This window comes from Tursiops truncatus, chromosome 12, assembly GCF_011762595.2.
Source record: "Tursiops truncatus isolate mTurTru1 chromosome 12, mTurTru1.mat.Y, whole genome shotgun sequence".
Lineage (NCBI taxonomy): Eukaryota > Metazoa > Chordata > Mammalia > Artiodactyla > Delphinidae > Tursiops > Tursiops truncatus.
This window is the reverse complement of record NC_047045.1, coordinates 59347649-59358267: the sequence shown is the minus strand read 5'-3', so window position 1 is coordinate 59358267 and position 10619 is coordinate 59347649. Positions and strand designations below refer to the sequence as shown.

General features: G+C 41.1%; 1 protein-coding gene across 3 annotated transcripts in view; it reads left to right on the top strand.

Annotated features, from left to right (window-relative positions):
• Positions 1 to 444: 444 nt before the first annotated feature.
• The window catches only part of STX7 (syntaxin 7), a 52620-nt gene continuing 42445 nt past the window's right edge, over positions 445 to 10619 (top strand). For 2 of the 3 annotated variants that reach the window (XM_019951761.3, XM_019951764.3), the window contains exons 1-2: positions 445 to 570; positions 5625 to 5775. In XM_019951761.3, the coding sequence (XP_019807320.1) occupies positions 5691 to 5775 (85 nt within the window). In that variant the 5' untranslated portion in view covers positions 445 to 570; positions 5625 to 5690. Of the gene's footprint in view, positions 571 to 3153; positions 3317 to 5624; positions 5776 to 10619 lie in introns of those variants that run through there. The other variant, XM_019951763.2, reaches the window with a different exon arrangement.

The following is a 10619-nucleotide window of genomic DNA, read 5'->3' as shown; positions in this document are numbered from 1 at the left end:
ATGCAAGGATGCTTCATATGACTTGAGTGTGCTACGAAAACTTGGTTACTAAGTGGGCACACGGAAATGACTCCACTCATTGTTCCTGCTAGAACTGCGTATTTGCGTTCACATTTTTTAATGGACTTGCGAATATGTTCTACTGAGGTTAAGGGTTAGGAAACAAGACAGGCGTGAGTTGATGGGGCTGGCTGAAGACACGAGTCTAGGGAGGCTGGCATCACCTGATAAAGAAAACAGCTGCTCTCCATTCCCTCCTCTTGTTTTTTACACGCAGGATAAGGCGTTCACCATCTACACGTCAGGCCTCAAAGAACACCTCCCTTGCAGTTTTGTTGGAACCCCTATTCCTTAGCTTAGAACCAGAGGGGGCGGGGAAGGGCCGCTGTCACTCAACCCCGCTGGCCAATAAGAGGAGGGATATCCCCGCCTCCTTCCCAGGGAGGGATTGAGAGCATGCGCAGTGGGCGTTCCAGCGCCTCCACCCATCAGCTGAGGCTCGTTGCTGGCGGCTCTGGGGCCCTTGGGTGGCCGGGGCCAGAGAAGGAGAAGGAAGCCGAGGACGTCGGGGTAAGAGGAGTCTCTGGAGGGGGTGTCCCTGGCTGGGCGCCCCGAAAGCGCGTGTCCCCGTGGCTGCCGCGCCACCTTGTTTGTGCGCGTTGTCAGGTGGCCGCCGCCCTGCTCTTCGCGGCAGGCTTTCGGGAGTCGGAGGGCCGGCGCTGCCCCAGCGCCGGGAGCGCGCTCCTCCCCACGCCCCCCGGGCCGGCGCGGGTGCGCGGTGCAGTCCGGCTGGTGCCGCCGGCCTAGTCAGCCCGGCCCGCCCTGCGCCGGCTGCGCCGCAGCCTCGCCGCCTCCCCCGGCCGCCCCGGCCGCTCTCGCTCAGGCGCACCGGCGGGCTGAGCGCTCCGGGGCGGGGCTGGAGCCCGAGCCGCTCCGGCCCAGCTCAGGAGAACGGCTTCTGCCTCACGCTGGACACGAATTGACCTCTTCCTCTTTTTAAGGCTCGGATTTAGAAAACGCGCTTTAAAGTTCTCCTCCCGAATATAGAAGAACTGAAGATATATATTTCTATAGTAGAGGAACCGTATACGTTTATTCGGAGGCTCATCGTAGTTGGTTTTCTATTTGGCCTGGAGACTTTGACACACTACCTTTCTTTGATCTTTTCAGTACCTGTCCTTAGTTGGTTTGCATTAAGCCCTTTACAGCTACATAAAATATTCCAAGATGCCTCTCCACCCCACCTCAGCCCACCCCTCTTGTTTTTTAGGTTGTTACTTCCTTTAAATTCAGACAAAAAGAAAACAAAAATGCCTTTCCCGTCAAATGCTGTATATTTTTTTACTCTCAAGTTTCTTACATTTGCTTGGTTCTTATAGACATACATTAATTTTTGTTTAATTCAGATCAACATATTCTGACCATAATTATATATAATTTAAAGCTTGCTCGGGATCTGGAAGAAAAGGAAATGATTATGAAATGCTGTACTGTTTAGTAATATTGGAGGTGGACGTTTCTTCGGGGGTTGGCCTGATCATCCCCCCTGGTCAGAGACTGATAGCAGTGTTTAGCTGTGTCTTGTGATGTGGACACGCCTCTGCTTTGCAGGCCACTTTGAGAAGGTTGTCTCAGACTTGTGACTAGTTAAGAATTATGCTCTAGTTTCAGAGTTAATATGATACCATGTGAACTCATTAACATCTACATTTTTCTTCAGATATTTTACTTTTGCTCCCGATCTCAAAGTCAATCTTAATTTTGGTTATGATCTCAAACTTTAGCCAGGTGCTGCTGGGTGAGAAATTGTATAAAACACCTGCAGTAAGTCTGAATAAGATTTGCCATAATTCTATTTAATTTGAAAGTTTAGTGTGTGTGAAAGAGTGAAAAATAATTCTCGGTATTGTGGACTAAAGCCAAATAGTATAATAGTTTAATGGATGGAGGAGCTGAGCTAATGAATGCAGTTAATGTAGTTTATGTAGAGAATGCTCATGTCTGTTAGGAGAGTGATCACCCTCACGTTCATGGAACATCTATGTCCCTGGCACTGTGGAGTCTACAAGAAGATAGCCTTAGATTAATCTCCAAAGTATATAAACAGCTTATGAAGCTCAATATTAAAAAAAAACCCAATCAAAAAATGGGCAGAAGACCTAAATAGACCTTTCTCCAAAGAAGACATACAGATGGCCAAGAGGCACATGAAAAGCTGCTCAACATCACTAATCATTAGAGAAATGTAAATCAAAACTACAATGAGGTATCACCTCACACCAGTTAGAATGGGCATCATCAGAAAATCTACAAACAACAAATGCTGGAGAGGGTGTGGAGAAAAGGGAACCCTCTTGCACTGTTGGTGGGAATGTAAATTGATACAGCCACTATGGAGAACAGTATGGAGGTTCCTTAAAAAACTAAAAATAGAATTACCATATGATCCAGCAATCCCACTACTGGGCATATATCCAGAGAAAACCATAATTCAAAAGACACAGGCACCCCAGTGTTCACTGCAGCACTATTTACAATAACCAGGTCACGGAAGCAACTTAAATGCCCATCGACAGATGAATGGATAAAGAAGATGTGGTACATATATACAATGAAATATTACTCAGCCATAAAAAAGAATGAAATTGGGTCATTTGTAGAGACATGGATGGACCTAGAGACTGTCATACAGAGTGAAGTAAGTCAGAAAGAGAAAAACAAATATCATATATTAACTCATATATGTGGAATCTAGAAAAATGGTACAGATTAACTGGTTTGCAGTGCAGAAATAGAGACACAGATGTAGAGAACAAATGTATGGACACCAAGGGGGAAAGCACGGGTGGTGATGGTGGTGGTGGGATGAATTGGGAGAGTGGGATTGACATATATACACTAATATGTATAAAATAGATTACTAATAAGAACCTGCTGTATAAAAAAAAAGATAAAATTCAAAAAAAAAGAAAAAGAAGATAGCCTTGTCTCTCTCATGTTTATGTTCCAGAGGTAGGGATAGATAATAAATGATATACGAACTAGATCATTTTAAATGGTGATTAGTACTATGATGCAGTAGGTTAGATCAGCAGAGTGACAGAGTGGTGACTTCTCACTTCAAATCAAAGTGAATATGAAATGCTTCTCTAGCACGTGATGAGACTTTGCTGGGGAAGCGGAGCAGGTCACATGGAGATCATGGGAAGCGCCCTGCAGGGAGAGGAAATGGCAGCAAGCAGTAGTCCAAGGCAGCGATAAGCCTGGGACATCCTGGATCTGAAAGAAGGCCCTGGAGTTCACTGTCTTAGAAATGGTAATATTTACCCTCAGACTGGGTGTGTGTTCTTAGGAAATAGGTACATTTATTCATTCTACAAATATTTATTAAGCACCTATTGTATATCCAGATGCTGAGAGTAGAGCAGTCCACAAAATAGACCAAAAAAAGAAAAATCAAAACTGAAAACAAAAAACCTGCCCTTCTGGGAACTTATCATTTTGGAGCACAGGGTGGAGGGAAGTCCTGAGCTTTATGCTGGTGCTCACCATTAAGAAAGTGAAACTGACTGTTTCTGTTGCTTTATCCACACAGGATTTATAGAGCATGAGATTTATGTTAATGGGAATCTTAAGGATTCTACACTGTGTCCAGTAGCAACTAGGGGTAATGTTTGACACTCAAGATTTCTTTTTAAAATTCCCTTTGTTCTTTTATCTGTGCTCTGTAGAAACAGTCTTGAGAAGATTCTCAGTATGAGTATTGCACCTTGATCCCCTCTTCCCGTCTTTCTCTTTATAGTGTTTCTATATCCTCATAGCAGGCTAATTATTGAGATTTTTGGTGAGCACTGTTCAATAGAACTTTCTGCTGTGATGGAAATGTTCCATACGTGAGCTATCGTAGCCAGTGGCCACACGTGTGATAGCTGAACACTTGATAGTGCAGGTATAGATAATGAGTTACTGTTATTCTGAGCAATAAAACTAGAAATTCTGAATGGGCTTTCAAAGTATACAGCAAAAGTACTTTAGTGCATCTTAGCTCTGGGCTAGGTGCTGGAGACTGATGTGGAAAGCAGACATCAGAATAACTTGGTTGATGTAGCCTGTGTGCAAAGATCGTACACTGTTAAGTCAGTTTATAGTTAGCTGTCTATCTGTCTGTTTATATACATATATTTTAAAGTACAGTCAGTTATTTGGATCCTTTATTTCTCATATCTCATCATCAGGAGAGCCAACCACTGTTGTATTTTAGATATCACTGTTAGCAGAATAAGAGAGAAGAGGTGTAAGCTGTTCGGCAGTGTTACCTTGATCCATGCATGTAGTTATCCCAAGCTGAATTCCTCATCTTCCTTGTGAGTTTAGCAAAACTTCATACAGAGTCTGCAGAAAGGTGATAAATTTGGTTTTTCTAAATTGAGTGGGCTGACCTGTCCTTAATTTTGTTATACAGGGAAGTAACAAGATGGTTTTGTGTTTTCAAAACACAGACTCTAAGATTTAGTTTCAAATTTTAGCTCTTTTCTTACATTAAACATGTTGCTTATTCTCATTATGCTTCAGTTTCTTCATTTGAAAAATCATAATTATTGTTGTACCTACCTCATAAGCTTGGTGGAAGAATCAACTAAGAAAATGTGAAAGTCCTAAACACAGTGCTTAGGAAATAATAAGTTAGCTATAGATAATCTTGTTGAATTTTTCTTTCTCTTCCATCATTCACAGGTTCTTTTCATTCTTCACTCAGCACTGAGCTGAGGGAATCGCCATTGCACCCCTTCTCTAAGGAAATGCCAGCCAGTCCAACAGTGGCAGCTCTTTGGATGAATGAAGCTTAGTTATCTCACCAGCAGGAGCTTTCTCAAATTTAGGCGCTTGAGTAAAGGGATGAGGAAAACTGGTAGTTTGTAGCTGATTGGTTGATTCTCTAAAGGGGGGAAAAGGAGACCATAAAAGAAAACAGGAGAAGGCTTAGACCAGACTTGTTTGAGTTTTGAGGGTTGAGGGAAATGCTACAATACTAAGTGGCAATCAACAGGACTGATTATAGTCCCTCTTTGGGGGAGAGAGCAGGCCTCAGCTAATCGTGTGGTTGTGTGGTCCTGATGCAAGGGATCTGATCTGTTGATGCTAGTCCTGTAGATGCAAGAGTGGATCTTTACCTTTCTTCTGTATAGAGTGGGAAAGTTCTTGGTCCCTGGATGTGCAGTATCTTATTTGGATCCTGGCAGCAGGCCCAAATGCTAAGTGTCTTCCCCAAAGTAGAGATTTCCTGTTGCCAGTTCCACTGGCAGCTAAAAGGGCAGTTGGCGAGTTCCTATAGCTTCAAAGGCATATAGACACTAAAGAGAGTTAAGAGTGTGACTCGGAGATGTGGATGTGAGACTCATTTGTGTGTAGGTGTATTTGTGAATGTAGATGGAAGAGCACCCCCAAGAGAGTACATAAATAAGAAAGAGGAACACTTCCTCATACAGTGTGTTTTTGTGAGCTAGATTTCAACCCTAGTAGGATCGTCAAATTTGTACTTGTAACCTCCCAGATCGACAATTTGGAAAGTGTAAGCCAGTAACTTTAAAAATGCAATTATGTGACTTTTCTTTTATGTTATTTAGGTGACTGCTTAGAAAACTGCACAGCCCATGAACAGCTGATGAAATTAGCGAACAAGCAAATCAACTATGTCTTACACTCCAGGAATTGGTGGTGACCCTGCCCAGCTGGCCCAGCTTATCTCTTCCAACATCCAGAAGATCACACAATGTTGTGAGTTGAGTTTTTAAATTGACTTCATTGTTTGTTTTCAATTCTTCATTGAAACTTGGTGGAGATTCAAAAAAGGACAATTAGTGTTCCTCCAAGAGCAGATTTTAAAAGGCTAGACCTCTATAGAGTAAAGATAAGGAGTAGTTATATTAGAAGAGGTAACACTTAACTGCATTTTTCTGTAGAGTATCAGGCACCTGATAAACATTCATTAATGAAAGAAAGATTTAAAAGGATAGATACTTAGGTTTGCATTAAAACTGTCAGGTTCTAGATGAGATAAATGAGATTTGATGAAATCTCATAGGTTTGGCACTGGAAAGCACTGTCAAGCACTATCAGTACTCCTCAGAATATATATAAGAAATTAAAAAAAAAATCCCTGTAGCAGATTTGAACCTATAGAGTTTTTTAGTTTTTCTTTCTGAATCACAGCTAATCATATACCTAGATTATTCCGGTCATTTTGTGGTCAGTATTTTGGCCCTCTGGGCATGCCTGAACTCTTTCAGAGTGTGTTAATATGTATAGTTTTATTCTTCAGCCTACTTCATTAAGGCTACTCTCTTTACCAGAATGCTAAACACACTGTGGAACATCTGAAATGTTTTCAGATGACCAACTGTGTTTCTTTAATCATTAACTTCCCAACAATTATTACTCTGCCTGAATGACTGAAATGAGATATCAGTTGTTTTGGAGGCAGAGGGAGTAAAACTAGATTATAGATAGTTCTAAGAAAGTGCTGACCTGCACAGCAGTGTAGGATAACCCTTATCCTGATTTGGGGCAGCTCCTGTTTTCTTTGGCTGTCCTTGGAGGAGCAAGGAGGGGGATAGCGTAGAGGTATCACTTTGTCCGCAGTAGGGTCTATAGGATTGGTACGTCAAGGATTGTTCCAGTTTGTCCTGGGGCACCAGCGTTGGCTGGCTCCACCTTGCTCTTCCTGCTTCAAATTGTTTCCATGGTAGCCAAAAGGGCCTCTCCTTTTTGTGGCTCCCTTGCTGCTGATTAGAAATAGTGCTAGTCTGCCTCAGGCTACTTGTGTGAAAATTATAATTTTAATTTGCACATGTGGAAAATCAGGACCTTTACCCAAGAAAGGAGGCCAGGAGGTCTTTTTCTGTAGGATAGGGCAGGTATCCTGTGTTGGGGAAGCTAAACGGTGTCGGGAATTCTGGGAAGAAGATGAGGAATGACTGTAGTGCATGGAGATTACAGAAGCCTTGTGCACTTAGTGGTGTGAAAGATACATGGAGATGTATCTTGGAGATGGTGTGTGAGCTTGAACTGGAAGGAAGGAAGCGTTAACTTCAGTCAGGTTACACTCTCTCAGAAAGAGATCAGTTCATGAGACCAGCCAGATGATATGAGGTAGATTGGACCACAGTTGCATATTCATGGCATAGTTGATAGCTAAGTGTGTGACTACATCGTGGTTTGGGGCAGTCTTGGAGTACATGGGAGGGTGATGATAAGACCTGAAACTCTTGTTTTTAACAGCCTTGTGAAGAGCTGTTAAGGAGACTGGGACTGTTAACTCTGAGAAGGTACAATCACCACCTTCGGATATTTGAAGAACTGTCTTGTCTAAAACACGAGAAATGTACTCTACTTGATCACAGAGGCCTCCACAGATGAACGGAAGCAACAGCTTGAGAAAGGAATAAGGGGCTTTGAATAATCCTAGTTGTTGAGGGATAGAATTGTCTACCTCAGGAGCAGTGCAGTCCCTGTTACTGAGTGAACAGCATATGGCGGTGAGATATTTCTCAGGTCTGTAATTAAGACACTGGAATAATGGTTAAACAAATGACTTTTCATTTTTATGTTAAGTCTTTATTCATTCAGCAAATAATTTATAGAGCACCAGCTGTTTGCTAGTCCCTGTTTCAGACCCTGGGAATCGAGCAGTAAACAAGATCCACAAGGTCCTGTTCTCCTGTAGTTTCCAGTGTGAGGAGAAACTGATGGTTTAAACATTTAATGAACAACATAATTCCCTATGAAGAAAAAAAAATGAGAGTGATGTGATGAGAGCAAGTGATGAGGGAGAAACTGCCTTATCTTAGGTGGTTCTCTGAATGTGGAAGAGAAGGAGCTGGTAGTGAGAAAATACTGGGAAAGAGCATTTAGATGGAGGCCACAGCTGGTATTTTTAAAAAGCAGTCCAGAGCTTAGGGTGTTCAGAAAATAGGAAAAATCCAGTGTGGCCGAAGCACAGCACTTGAGGCAAGAGTGGCAGGAGATGAAATCAGAGAGGAGGCCAATCAGGTCACCTAAAACCTTGGAGGCCATGTGGAGCTTAAATTTCATTCTAAGAGGCAGGGAAGAGACACAATCAGATCTGCACTTTGAAAAGATTACTTTGGCTGCTGCTTAGAAAACAGACTTTGAAGAAATAGAAGGAGAACACACAGGCCATGGCAGGGCTCTGATGAGAGAGATGTTGGCTTGCACCAGGGTGGTAGCAAGGGAGATGGAGAGAAGTGATGGATGTACTGTGGAGGCACAGACAGCAGGACTTGCTGATGCACGGGGGTGGGGTGAGAGGGAGAGGGGAGACCAGGATGACTTCATGGTTTTTGCTTTGAGCAACCAAGTGGATGGTGGTGAGTATGTCCTAAGATGGGAAGAACTATAGTTCAGGAGATGTGGGGAGAGTTTTGTTTTGGCCAAGTAAATTTTGAGGTGTCTTTTAAACATCTAAGTGGAGGTGTCAAACATCTAGTTTAGGTGTATGAATTTGGAGACCAGAGTGTCATCAGAATATAAATGGTATTTAAAACCATAGGTCTAAAATAATCACAAAGGAGTGAGTAGAGTTCAGAGAAGAGTGTTGGAGCATTTAAAAAAATGTAGAAGTCAGGAAAGCAGGGGAAGACACCATAGTCAGGGAAGGAGTGACCAGTGAGGTAAGAAGAAAATCAGGCTCTGCTGGGTTTCCAGAAATTCAAAGAGTGTTTCAAGAATGAGTGAGGCATCATGTGTCTAATGCTGCCAACAGACTGAATGAGATGAAAGCAGAGAATGGGATCTGGCAAACTGGTGTCTTTGAAAGAATAAATCCCTGGATATATGCCAGGGATGCAAAGCTGGTTCAACGACCACAAATCAGGCCATGTGATATACATACACCACATTAACAAAATGAAGGATAAAAATCATATGATCATTTCAGTAGATACAGAAAAAACATTTGACAAGATTTAACATTCATTTATGATCAAAATTCTCAACCAAATGGGTATAGAGGGAACATACTTCAACATAATAACAGCCATATGTGATGGGCCTGCAGCTAATATCATATTCAGTGGTGAAAAGCTAAAAGCTTTTCCTCTAAGATCAGGAACAAGATAAGGATGCCCATTATTGCCACTTTCATTCAGAAATATTGGAAGTCCTAGAAAGAGCATTTAGGCAAGAAAAATAAATAAAAGGCATCCAAACTGGAAAGGAAGAAGTAAAACTGTCACTATTTGTAGAGGACATGATATTATATGGAAAACCCTGAAGACTCCATCAAAAAACTGGTAGAACTAATAAACAAATTTAGTAATGTTGCAGGTTACAAAATCAGTACTCAAAATCTGTTGTGTTTCTCTACACTAATAACAAACTATCAGAAAGAGAAATTAAGAAAATCCCATTTATAATTGTATGAGAAAGGAATAAATTTAACCAAGGTTGTATACTGAAAACTATCAGACATTAAGGAAATAAATTGAAGAAGACATTCCATGCTCACGGAAAGATAAATGAAAAGATATGAAAAGATATTCCATGCTCATGGATCAGAAGAATTAATATTATGTCCATACTACCCACAGCAATTTATAAATTCAGTGCAATCCCTATCAAAATTACAATGGTATTTTTCACAGAATAAACAGTCTTAAAATTTGTATGGAACTGCAAAAGACCCTGAATAGCCAAAGCAATCTTGAAGAAAAAGAACAAAGCTGGAGTCATCACCCTCTCTGATTTTAAACTCTATTACAAAGCTATAGCAATTAAAACAGTGTGGTATTGGCATTAAAGACAGACACATAGATCAATGAAACAGAATAGAGAGCCCCGAAATAAACCCATGTATATATCATCAGTTAATTTACAGCAAAACCAAGAATATACAATAGAAAAAGGATAGTCTCTTCAATAAATCATGTTGGGAAAACTGGACAGCCACGTGGAAAAGAATGAAACGGGACCACTGTCTTACACTATACACAAAATTAACTCAAAATGGATTAGACTTGAACATAAGACCTGAAACCATACAACTCCTAGAAGAAAACATAGGTGGTAAGCTCCTTGACATAGATCTTGGCAATAATTTTTTGAATCTGATAACAAAAGTGAAGGCAACAAAAGCAAAAATAAACAAGTAGGACTACATCAAACTAAAAAGTTTCTGCACAACAAAGTAAACCAAAAAGATAAGAAATAACAGGTTTGGTGAGGATGTGGAGAAAAGGGAACACTTGTGCACTGTCGTTGGGAATGTAAATTGGTTCAGCCACTATGGAAAACAGTGTTGGAGATTCCTCAAAAAATTAAAAGTAGAATTACCATACAATCCAGCAGTACTCTTCCTGGGTTTTTATCCAAAGAAAACAAAAATACTAGATTGAAAGCGTATCTGCACTCCCATGTTCATTACAGCATTATTTACAATAGCCAAGATATGGAAGCTACCTAAGAGTCCATGGATAGACGAATGGATAAAGAAGATGTGGTGTGTGGGTGGGTAGACAGATAGATAGATATACACAATGGAATATTATTCAGCCATTAAAAGAAAAAGAATGAAATCTTGCCATTTGTGATAACATGATTAG